At 38.6% G+C, this 11,542-nt stretch overlaps 1 protein-coding gene across 1 annotated transcript; it reads left to right on the forward strand.

Annotated features, from left to right (window-relative positions):
* Nucleotides 1-1,176: 1,176 nt before the first annotated feature.
* LOC149029417 (uncharacterized) lies at nt 1,177-11,052 on the forward strand. Its single transcript, XM_089141857.1, has 5 exons — nt 1,177-1,575; nt 2,845-2,986; nt 4,312-4,538; nt 4,882-5,139; nt 10,185-11,052. Exons 1-5 carry the CDS (start codon nt 1,345-1,347, stop codon nt 10,503-10,505), a joined length of 1,179 nt encoding a protein of 392 aa, XP_088997983.1. The 5' UTR covers nt 1,177-1,344; the 3' UTR covers nt 10,506-11,052.
* The last annotated feature ends 490 nt before the right edge of the window (nt 11,053-11,542 follow it).

Here is an 11,542-nt window from a genome sequence, read left to right on the forward strand (position 1 = left end):
AGAAAAAAAATAATTGACAAAAAACCCCACGGTTACGATGAAAAATCAGGAGAAAAAAAAATCACAAGTTTCATAGGTTCCATTCTAGAACCCTAAGTTCATCATTCAACAATCCTATGGGTCTTTAATCGATTCTATACAGGCTCTGATACCACATGTAAGAATATTCTATCCAAGATCGCATAGATCGACTAAAAACACCTTAGTATGATAATGACACAAGATGATGATGAGCATACCTTTCATGGTTCTATTGAAGACGAAACGCAGCGGAATATCTTCTTTATGTCTCCCACTAGGAACAAACTTGAGGTGGAAGTTGATTCTATGATCAACTTGATGTTGGATCTTCTCCTCTAGACTCCTCCCTATTCACTGGCTTGATGATATATCCTTTCTGACTAAGCAGATGTGATTGTGATTATGATTAGGGTTTAGAGGAGGGACCTAACATCCTTTATATAGGCAAATCCGTTAGATCGTCCATCAAGATCTAACGGTTCCTATTAGCCCACACTAGCCAGTACATATAAGAGTTCTAGTAACCGTATATTACCCATATCAGACCAATAAGAAACCAAATCAAAGTGTAACACAATCAATGAAGCTCACCTTATGTGGAATATTCAATTAATATAACCAACGCCGGAAAAATGGTTTTCATTATTTGTCAAAAACAAAATTAACAACATAAATCCTGATGGAATCGAACCATCATACCCTAGAAACTTTCTAGGTGCTCTTCCATTTGAACTAAGGATTTTCACCTACCAAAACCACATGTTGGATCAATCCAAAAGAGTCTCTATTATGAAAATAGCCATAAAATAAATATTTTTCTTCTATGACAAACAAAAGGTTAAACATAGAATCTATTTTTAGTCATAAAAGAAATATTATTCTTCCAATAGTAGAGAATAGTCATGACTTCCAACACCAAACCCAGTTAAGTTGCACTTTAATTTTCACATATCATAAATGATAAAACCAAAAAAAAAAAAAAAAAAAAAATGATAAAACCACATCTTTCATGCAACGCTTAAGATTTGGAAAGCAACTCATCGGCAATAGACATAAACAAATCAATATCTTAACCCAGGCTAAAAAACCATAATATTCTCCGGAGAGGTGATCCAGACTTGCCATTGGGTAGGCATGCGGCATGCTTTCATTGTAAGAACACACAGAATTATCCAACTGCCCTTAAGAAATGCATAGTGACATCTGTGTCCATGCTCTTTTGTGCAATGTGCCAATGTCGTTCCCACCTCTTGCGATCCACCAAAATTTGCAGGGCAACGTGGATTAGACAGCGACTAGGGAAGGGACATTTTGTCTACGTTAATGGGACTTTCTAGAATAGCCCAATTCCGAGGGGTACACTTCCCACAAAACTCTTTCCTCTCAGGGCGAACTCCTAGCTACGGAACGCCCCTTTCTCCACTGCTGATCAACAAGAACAAGAAGGATCAAGCCCTTCCAATTTTCACAGCTAGACCCATAGTCAGAGCGCTTGCAACTCAGGCATCAATCATGGTGAAGGCAATCAGAGTTCATGAGCTCGGTGGACCAGAGGCAAGTATCTCTCTCTATCTCTCTATTACTTTTGGCTTCTCAGGTTATAGTTCTTAGAGGCCTTTGTAGTGATTACTTAGAGATGAATTTCGTGTCGTTGTTGTAGTTTAATGGGTTTAAATATCAGAGATCAGTAACCGCTCTTCTCTGAGATGTATTTTGTAGCATTTTAAAAATGGACTACAACCACTCAATTTTAAGAACCCACTCCGTCGAGGGTTCAATTAATGACGGGAAATTGTCTGATAATGTTGGATATTTTAATTTATCATATCCACTGAAGCAGAATTGATTTTTGAGTTTGAAACGAGTTTGTTTACTTTGATGATTTGGGTAAGATACTATTTGTACGAATCCTTCAAATTCCCAAATGATTGAAGCTGTCTCTCTGATAAATTATCATCCTTTGTCCCATGGAAATGCGAGGTCATGGACCTCATGGTTATTTGAATTAAATCATTATACCTTGATGGTTCATTCATAAATAATCGTTATATTCTTTTTAGTCTGGACTGATCATATCTACCATATCCACTATTTTGGCATTTTGAAGTTTCAAATAGCCTATACCAGATCTTTGATATTCATAATCCTGAGTTTTCAATCCGTTCGGGTTCAAGTTGGAAAATATCACTTCGAATTCTGGGAGTTTTTGCAACAAGAATATCAAGAAGAAGAAGCCTTATCCCATGGATCATTGCCATCCAATAAGCTCTATTTGAGGCCATATTAGATACAAGGCCTAAGGCATGCATATCCTTTTTCACCACTCCTAAGCTTCTCTTAGGTTTGTCACTAGCTCTTTTAGTTCTTTCAATCTGGATTAAATCTCTTCTCTGTACAATGGCATTTAAAGGCCTCCGTTGAATGTGACTATGTCACCTCATTCAATTTTCTCATAGTTTTCATTTATCAAAGCTACTCTTAGACCAACTCTAGTTTGATCATTCCTTACCTTATCCTTCCTAGTATTGCCTTTCATTGATCTTAGCGCCCTCATTTTTGCTACAAATAGTTTATCTGTATGATACTTCTTAATAGCCCAACAATCTACACCATACATCATAGCAAAATACCTTCTAGCTTTGGACTTCCTAATTGATTTACTACATGTTTTCTTTTCTCTTTTTCTCTAGGGGAAGGGGTGGAGATTATTCAACGTTTTAATTTCTAAATTAGATACTTTGACTTCTTCATATGGAACTGACCTTTAAAATTTATTGATGATTATGGAAGTTAAACTTATCTTAGGCTTATTAACGGTTATAGGTCCTGAAGTGGGAGGATGTAGAAATCGGGGAGCCAAAGGAGGGTGAGATCCGTGTGAAGAATAAAGCAATTGGACTAAACTTTATAGATGTGTATTTCCGAAAAGGAGTTTACAAAGCTCCTACAATGCCTTTCATTCCAGGTTTGCTTCTCCTTTTAGTTAATTATGACTCGGAAAATACATTTGAGATATATATATCTCAGCACTTTTCACTATTGACGTGTTTCAGGTTTGATACTTTTCTTCTTCACTTGTATTTGTATTAATGTCCTTTCGGAAAGTTTGAACTTGCATAGTTTAAGTTGTATGTAGTACATGTGGGATGGTTCTTAGTGGGTTTACAAATAATCTCTTGAAAGTTCCACTGGAGAAATCTTGTGGGAAAGGAGGGAAGCTTCATCTAGACCTTTCTTATGGGGTGCAACATGACCGATGTTTTGATTTCTTTTCAATCATTTTATTTATGTGATAATAATTGTGGGCATCCACAAATATCTTCTTGTTTGATTATCATAGAAGGAAAAATAATAATTAAAGTTATTATTTTAGATGTTTGGGGTTGATAATAATGAGGGAGACACAGAAGATGCTATTTCACAGATAATAAAAGTGTGAGATGAAATAGGGAGGTGCATTTGGAATGTTTTGTGACAAACATATGCTTCTAAAGCTTAAAAATAAAGTTATATTGGATTGTCGTACGATCAATAATGACATATCACGTGTGATGAGAATATTGGGTAGTTAAGAAGTGTCATATTTCAAAAGCTATTTTGGCCTAGATGAGGATGTTAAGATGGATGTGCCCAAAAAAAAAACGGACAGGTGATTAAAGAATAAGAGTGAGCTAGAGTTGTCAGTTTGTCACAGCATCTGGGTGACAAGGTCCAAGGAGGGGGGTGGGGAAAGGAAGTCAATGCTATGCCAAACAAGGTGCTTAGGCGTTTCCTAGGCAAGAAGGTGGCACCAAGATGCTTAGAACCACCACAGTGCCTGGTCACCCAGGCAAGGCCTAGGCAATCCCTTAAAACCTATGGTTAGAAACTTAGAGCTGACGTGGAAGTTGAAAGAACTACGAAGGATAAAGTAAGGAATAATCATATTAAAGCTAACATGAGAGTTGCCTTGATCAATGACAAAGCTTCTAAAGAGTTGTTTGAGGTGTTATGGTCATGTTCAATGCTAATGCAGGTTCATTACCAAATTGGGCTTCTCTGCTTAGGGGCAAATCTAGGTTGGTTCTATACAGATTAGACATTTGATTTCATGGGTTTTCTATGTAATAGGTTACTTTGATGAGCCTAAAATGTGGATAATTAGGTTGCATGCGGGATTAGCTTTTTATTTTTATTTTCCTGTTTAAGTGTGATATTAGTCTACATCTTTCCTCCTGTTTAAGTATGTTATTCTGTATGACCTTGTTTGAGGTTAGATGATGCAATTTGTTCATAAGTGATCTAATGTAGGCATGGAGGCTGTTGGAGTGGTGACTGCTGTTGGCCCTGGATTAACTGGGAGGAAAGTTGGGGATGTTGTTGCTTACGCTGGTAGACCAATGGGTTCATATAGTGAAGAACAGATCCTTCCTGCCAATGTAGTGGTGCCTATCCCACCTTCTGTAGACCCCATTGTTGCTGCTTCTGTCATGCTTAAGGGTATGACGGCTCAGTTCCTTCTCCGCCAGTGCTTCAAGGTTGGTTTTGTTGATCTCATCATTTTTTAACTTCAAGTTTCATACTAGATTAGCCGTTCACCTAACTTCTGAAAACAAATCAGGGATTCATCCCATGTTTCAGATGAAATCTAAAATTTAAGTGGGTCCTAAAATTTCATTGATGACTCCATATTCCAATAACGTACTCACTATACCATGCATAATCTGATCTATATTATAGAAATGAACACGATAGCCTCTGAACCCATTACGTCCACCCCCTTCTCCCAAACCCCCCCCCCCCCAAGAGAAAAGGTCCTCAACATTCTGTTGTCTTTATTTTCTTTCATCTTTGACAGTATGACTTCCATTGGTACTGCAGGTTGAATCTGGCCACATGGTTCTTGTACATGCTGCAGCTGGTGGAGTTGGTTCTCTACTCTGCCAGTGGGCTAGGGCACTAGGTGCCACTGTTATTGGAACTGTGTCAACTGAGGAAAAGGCAGCTCAGGCCAAGGAAGATGGATGCCACCATGTCATTGTTTACAAGAAAGAGGATTTTGTTGAAGCTGTCAAAAACATCACATCAGGAGGAGGGGTCCATGTTGTCTATGACTCTGTGGGAAAAGATACATTCCAGGTATCTATCTGTCTTGTTATTTTCTTCTACATTTAGATCAATAATGATTCAATTTTTGTTTCCATATAAAAACCTTGCAAAGGAATAATTTCAAGTGAAAAGTGAAATTCTTTTAACTGATTTTACCAGGCAATTTTATGTTTTGTGGGTTTTGGCCCCCATGTAGATGTTATTAAGCAAAATGACATAAGAACAATACTGCTCCAACTTTCATGTGCAGAGCTGGGGGCATTCTTGATGAAATGTTTAATCTTTTGTGTATTCCAATATAGGTGGCAAGGCCCAATACTCTGACTTGCTCCCTCCCCTTCTTAAAGCACACATGCACTGTATGTATGATTAAAATTGTGGGCCACTCCACAAGTGGATCCATGTAAAGAAGACTCACAAGGCTTGACTGTTCAAGTTTCTGTATAACGTATTCTAGGGAATTGGCTGAGAAGTGATGCCAAAGTATAAGAAAATTACATGAGTGACTTTAGATTCCATTTATGTGGAGATCCATTGTTGTAACTGAGATAAAATTTTGAACTGAAATTTTTGTAAGGCACTTGCCCTGGCTTGTAGGGAGCATAAACTTCACGTGTGGGATGGTTTGGGGTACTCTACACAACTGATGCAACCATCCAAGTTTTCTACAAGGAAAAGTAGTTAAGGTTATCCACATACCTAAGAGTCCTAGTAATAGCTATTTGATTGCAGTGATAGGATTAGGATGAGCAGTAATGATGTAGAACAGCAGTTTAATCAGTAACCCTCAAATCGACCAATATTGGTTACTTGGCCCAATTGTGGTCGGATCTGGTTGCAAATCTGATCACAAGACCTTTTAGATATCTGTATTAGGTAGGCAAAATTAGAAGTGAATCTGATAGATTTAAAGATGTTGGATTGGGTTATAAAAATGTAAACTGGCTAAAAATTTAGAAACTTTCAGTTACAAGCAGCAGAAAACAGCAATTAAAGTGAAAATATAGCAAGTGTAAACAAAATAGAAGGGAATGAAAATAGTGGATAAAGTTGGCCTTGCTTTCCCTTTGAAGTCTGTAGGCATAATGGTTACCACACTAAGATGGATTTCGTAAGATGTTTCAGTTAAGCTGAGTCTAGTTTCTCAGCCTCCTGTAAATTCCTATTCTCCTATTCTCCTTTCTTTCTTTTTTATTTTTTATTTTTATTTTTTATATAAATATATATATTACTATATGAATAAAGATGAGGTTATAGTTGCTGTTACCACATACTTCAGATGCCAATGCAGGCTTGCTCGATTGGTAAGACCAACACCTCTTAGAGGTCATGGGTTTGACTCTTGCTGATTGCATATGTTATATCTCCATCCCCTATATATAAAAAGTGCCCTTGTTACCACATACTTCAGATTAAAGTGCCACTTGGAGTTTATTTAGGAGTTTTGACGTAGGTCAGGACCTACCCCAAGAGGATTCCCAAAACACGAACTCCAAAGGAAGTTCTAGGCTTGCTGCGCAGCAGCATATGAAGCCACAGTTCGATATCAAGGCTAGTTCGGAAATGTTAGCAATCCTACTCGAGCCCAGCTTGGCATATTTTTAGTTAAGAGTTATTAGTTTTTAAATTCTGCTTTTGAATTATTATTTGAGCAGTCTAAGTTGAGATAAAGAGTCTTTTAAGATTAGAAGTAGAAGTCAATAATAGAATTCTCATTGGATGTTGAGTATTATCAGGTTTTATTGTTAAGGCTATAAATAAATGACATATGCTTGCAACAAAAGACAGACTGAGAATACAATTAATAAAGAGTTTGTTGCAGCATGATATCAATGTGTAGTAGCTGCGCTCCAATGGTAAGGGATCTCCAGGTGTTGAGCAGGCAATCTAGGGTTTCAAATTGAGGGTTTTCTCCTTCAGCAGAGTTTTGGTCTGTCTACACTGCTCTATGCCTCTATCTCCATCCCTGCCCATTACTAGACTTGGTTACAGGTAAGTAACAAGTCAGCTTTTGTTCTACTTATCTTTCCTAAATTTAACTGCTGTTTCTTCACCCCTTACCCCATAGCTTAGAACTCCCCTTCTTGTAGATCTACAACCAACAACACTTGATCCCAACCTCAGCCCTGTTCACTTCCTTAAAACCCTAAAACCTTGTTGCCCTAAGTTACCAAACCCTAACCCTAAAATCTTTATTCTGAAACTGAGAACGACACATATTTAGATATTCTAAACCCTAGACCTATAACCCTAAATCAGAGCCTGCACTCCATTCAAGAAACCCAAAAACCCTAAACAGCACCTGAATCAATTGGCCGAGTTCTAGAAACCGAATTATTCTTCTCATCATCTACGGATCTTGGTTTGCTGGTTCTCATCCTATTTAGGCTACATCAAGTTTATAACCATGTTGGTTATTAGTGGAATAAGTCATGTGGGGTAGGTTAGTTATGATTCAGGTACGTCAACGTATGGGCTGCGAGTCCAAATCTAAAGGAAGAAGTTAGGCATTGGGAAGCTTCGCATATGCTATTAATTATTCAGGTGCTTGTAACGGGATTTTCAGAGTATTGTTGTTAATTAAGCTTTGGCTTTAGTATTGGAGGTGGGTTCCCTCGAAGAAACCATGTCTAGGTCAATATAGGAATAAGTCTCGATCCTGCGAACTTTCTTACTTAGCTCAGGGTAGCCAATGAGCAAATTTCGACTCGATGGGAAGGATTACTCGATCTAGCGTATGTGACCATAACAAAATGGTATCCGAGCCAGGCTCCACTGAACAACGGTTGAAATGCGTGGAGGCTGATCTGGGCAGGGTGGTTGTGGCACAAGATGCCAAATTTAAGGAGATGATGGATTCGATGTAGCAATTTCTTCCCGCAATGAATATGAGGTTGGAGAACGTGGCTGGTAGCAGAGAGCGTGGGGAATCATCTCATAATCAGTCACACCAATACTGAGGTCGCACCCTTGCCCCAACTTTGGGATTGACCAATTGAACCTTGGGCACCTATTTTTCCTAGAATGCTGTTGATAGATTTTCCCAAGTTCAGTGAGGAGGAGGATCCAATGAGTTGGATTTGTCATGCCAATCAATTCTTTGATTTTTGCTGAAGAAGAGAGAGTTCCATCTGCATCCTTCAATCTGGAAGGTGATGTGGAGGTAAGGGTGTCAATTCGGTACAGTACGGTAGAATTTCAAGCTCTCATGCCAAAATGTATCGTACCGAATTTATATGGTACGGTATGAAAACTGTATTTTTAGAACGGTTCGGTACGGTTTCGGTATAAAATCAGTACAAGAAAAATGACATGGTTCAGTATAATTTCGGTATTAAAAAAACCCATTCTTCTAATCTTCTAATTTGAATCAAGCTGTGGTTGAAAACTTCTCCTGTTATATAATGTGATGGAAAGCTGTATCTGTCACAATGTGTATATTGCAACACTTCACATGTTTGATGCTGCACAAGAGTTAAGAGTTCTAGTTTGTGGGTTGATGAAGCTGAACCACCTTGTTGGATAAGGTTTGGTTAGAGACTGATTCAACACAACATTTGAAATCGAATTTCGATGACTCCTTGTCTGATTTATCTAGTTTCGATGACTCACCTGCAATCTGTTCTCTAGAGATTGTTTAGGAGCCAATTGAGCAGCTTGTTCATTTATTGCAGTCTCTGAACTGTGTAGGGTGTTCAAATATAAAAGGGTTGTCATTCCTTTGAAGGCTCGTTGTTTACATTTGTCATCATTAAACCTATCTTTGTATGCAAATCTGAAGGAAGTAGACATTGCTTGTTTCAATCTGAACTTTCTTCATTTGAGGTCCATTTCTTCTTTTTCTCTTAACAATTGGGCCCAACCCAGGAGTAATGTCAAGACAGACTAAGCCTTAAATTGGTCCCAACCTAGGAGTAATGTCAAGATGGACTGAGCCTTAAATTGGGCCCAACCTAGGAGTAATGTCAAGATGGACTGAGCCTTATATTGGGCCCAATCCAACCAAGATATAAGGGTGTCAAATTTGGTACGGTTTCAGTATACACTAATTTGGAACGGTATTCGGTATATACCGACGGTACAGCATTTGACACCGAAACCTTACCGGATCAAATTTGAAAATGGTGCGGTTTAAATGGCGCTGATTGGTATGATAAAATGGTATCAGTGCACAATTGACACCCTCACGTGGAGATATGGTTTCAACCGAGATCCCCATCAAGATTGAGATCTCAAACCATGTTATCAACTTAAGTTTTCTTCAAAATATAAAATGTATTTGAGTTCTAATAAAATGTAAACTAGGGGCTTTAATGTCTCCAGCCTTCTAGAATGACTACTATATACAGAGTACAAGTTGATAAAATAGAAAAGAACACTAAACCTATATAGGCCTTGAATCCCTATACCTTAGCCTGTAGAATTGGAGCATTATGTTGTTACGCAAAGTACTTTTGCTCATGTCCTGTGCAACCTACTTGACACTGAAAATTAACATTGGTCCAGATCAATGGCCTCGTTTGGCCTTCTCCATTACTGCATCTACTCCATCTAGTACATAACGCAAAATGACAAAAGATACCATATGTTTAGTTATAAGACTGGGCCCTTGGATTGGGCAATTAAACCATTAATCTAAAAGCCTTATCTAAAACATTTTGGTGAACTACTAATGTTGCTCTGTTGGAGTTGCTTGAAGAATGGAGCTTGGATTCTCGCTCCCCTATGGTTGATGGCTTTGTACCCTCTTCCCACCTCCCCCCACCCAAAAAGAAGGATGCTACCCAAGAAAAGAAGAAAACTCTGGTTTTGCAGATCCCAATTTTCAGGGATGTTTACAATGGAGGTGGTCATAGCTACTATGCAATGGCTATCTATGGTTTAAATAATAGTATTAATAGTTGCTGTTTTCAATTATTATTGGCATTGACTTTGGTATCTTTTCTATAGAAGGCAATTGCACTTTTAAACTGAGTAGCAGATGTGATCAATCAGATTTACATTATTGAATGATTTTCTCAGAGCTTACCATTCTTATATGATGTTGTTCTTACTTGGTGGGTGCTGTTATCCAGGGTTCATTGGAGTGTTTAAAGACTCGGGGTTACATGGTGAGCTTTGGGCAGTCATCGGGGACACCAGATCCAGTTCCATTATCCGCTCTTGCAGCAAAATCCTTGTTCTTGACAAGGCCCTCACTCATGCAGTACACCGAAACCCGGGATGAAATGCTGAAAAATGCTGGAGAGTTATTTGGAAACGTGGATTCAGGTGTCTTGCGTGTTCGTGTCAACCACAAATACCCATTGGCCCAGGCAGCGCAGGCTCATGCAGACCTTGAGAGTCGAAAGACATCTGGTTCTGTAGTGTTGATACCAGATGGTGGAGAGCTGTAAACCACACTAATACAAACACATGATAAGCTGTTGCAATGAAACTTGTATGCTTTTATATGAAATCGGGGTTTGAATTGGTTTGCTGCCAACTTCCATTTGAAAAGCCAGATCTCGTGTATCTATTGCATATATGTACTTATGAACAGCTGCAATCTGATTAGTTGATTAAGTTGTCGATGTCAGCCTGTATACTTAGACCAGGAGAAAAGTCCCACATGGAATAAAGAAATCTCTGAGAGAGAGCTGATCTCAACAGAAACCCCCAAACCCCATACAGATACAGAATAGAGAAAGTAATCAAGGAATGGATCTATAACTTTGCAAATCTCTTTTCGAGATGCAAATTTGACAAGTTATGTTTTTGCCTGCAATCCACAATGTCATGTCAGGTTTTTGATGAGATTGCATTTTGGCACTCGAAGCAAGATTTGCCTCATTGTGGCATCATTCAGTGTAAACTTTCTGATCTATCCTTTGTGCAAGGATAGTGAGTGTAGCAAAACCTCTCCCTTAAGATTTTAAGGCTAATAAAATAATATGGTTCAGGTGTGACTGCTCAGTACCTTCTCTGCAGGTATCTCGGGGTGGGTTATGCTCATCTGGCAGTTTTTGAACTTCAGTTTCGATTAGATGGTCCAAGAGACCTCTGCGTATGTCTTTTTATCCCCCTCTGTTAATATGACTAACCCCACCAGCAAGCAGGTTGTACCTGGAAACCCAATCCTTGTTCATGCTGCAGGTGGTGGAGTTAAGTTTGATACCTGTTGTGCCAATGGGCTAATGCATTGGGTGCCACCGTTATTGGAACTGTGTCAGCTAAACAAAAGGCTGTTCAGGCCAAAGCAGATGGGTCTCACCTTGTCATAATTTATGTGGATGAGGATTTTGTTGAAGCTGTCGAGAAGATTTCATCAAGAAAAGGTATTTATGTTGTCATGATTGTGTGATAAATGACACATTTGAGGTATTTTATATTGCTGCTTTCTGCTTTCAAATGTGATTAACTAGAGTTCCATCATCAGATGATTTTTCCCAGA

The sequence above is a fragment of the Hakea prostrata genome, chromosome 1 (assembly GCF_041222555.1).
Source record: "Hakea prostrata isolate BN-2017 chromosome 1, UWA_Hpros_2, whole genome shotgun sequence".
Taxonomy (NCBI): Eukaryota; Viridiplantae; Streptophyta; class Magnoliopsida; order Proteales; family Proteaceae; genus Hakea; species Hakea prostrata.

Excerpts from the sequence above, each read along its gene's own strand:
- LOC149029417 (XM_089141857.1), top strand. The coding sequence starts at position 1,345 with ATGGGACTTTCTAGAATAGCCCAATTCCGAGGGGTACACTTCCCACAA. Across the intron at positions 1,576-2,844 it reads ATGAGCTCGGTGGACCAGAG|GTCCTGAAGTGGGAGGATGT; the intron begins GCAAGTATCTCT and ends TAACGGTTATAG. Across the intron at positions 4,539-4,881 it reads TTCTCCGCCAGTGCTTCAAG|GTTGAATCTGGCCACATGGT; the intron begins GTTGGTTTTGTT and ends TTGGTACTGCAG.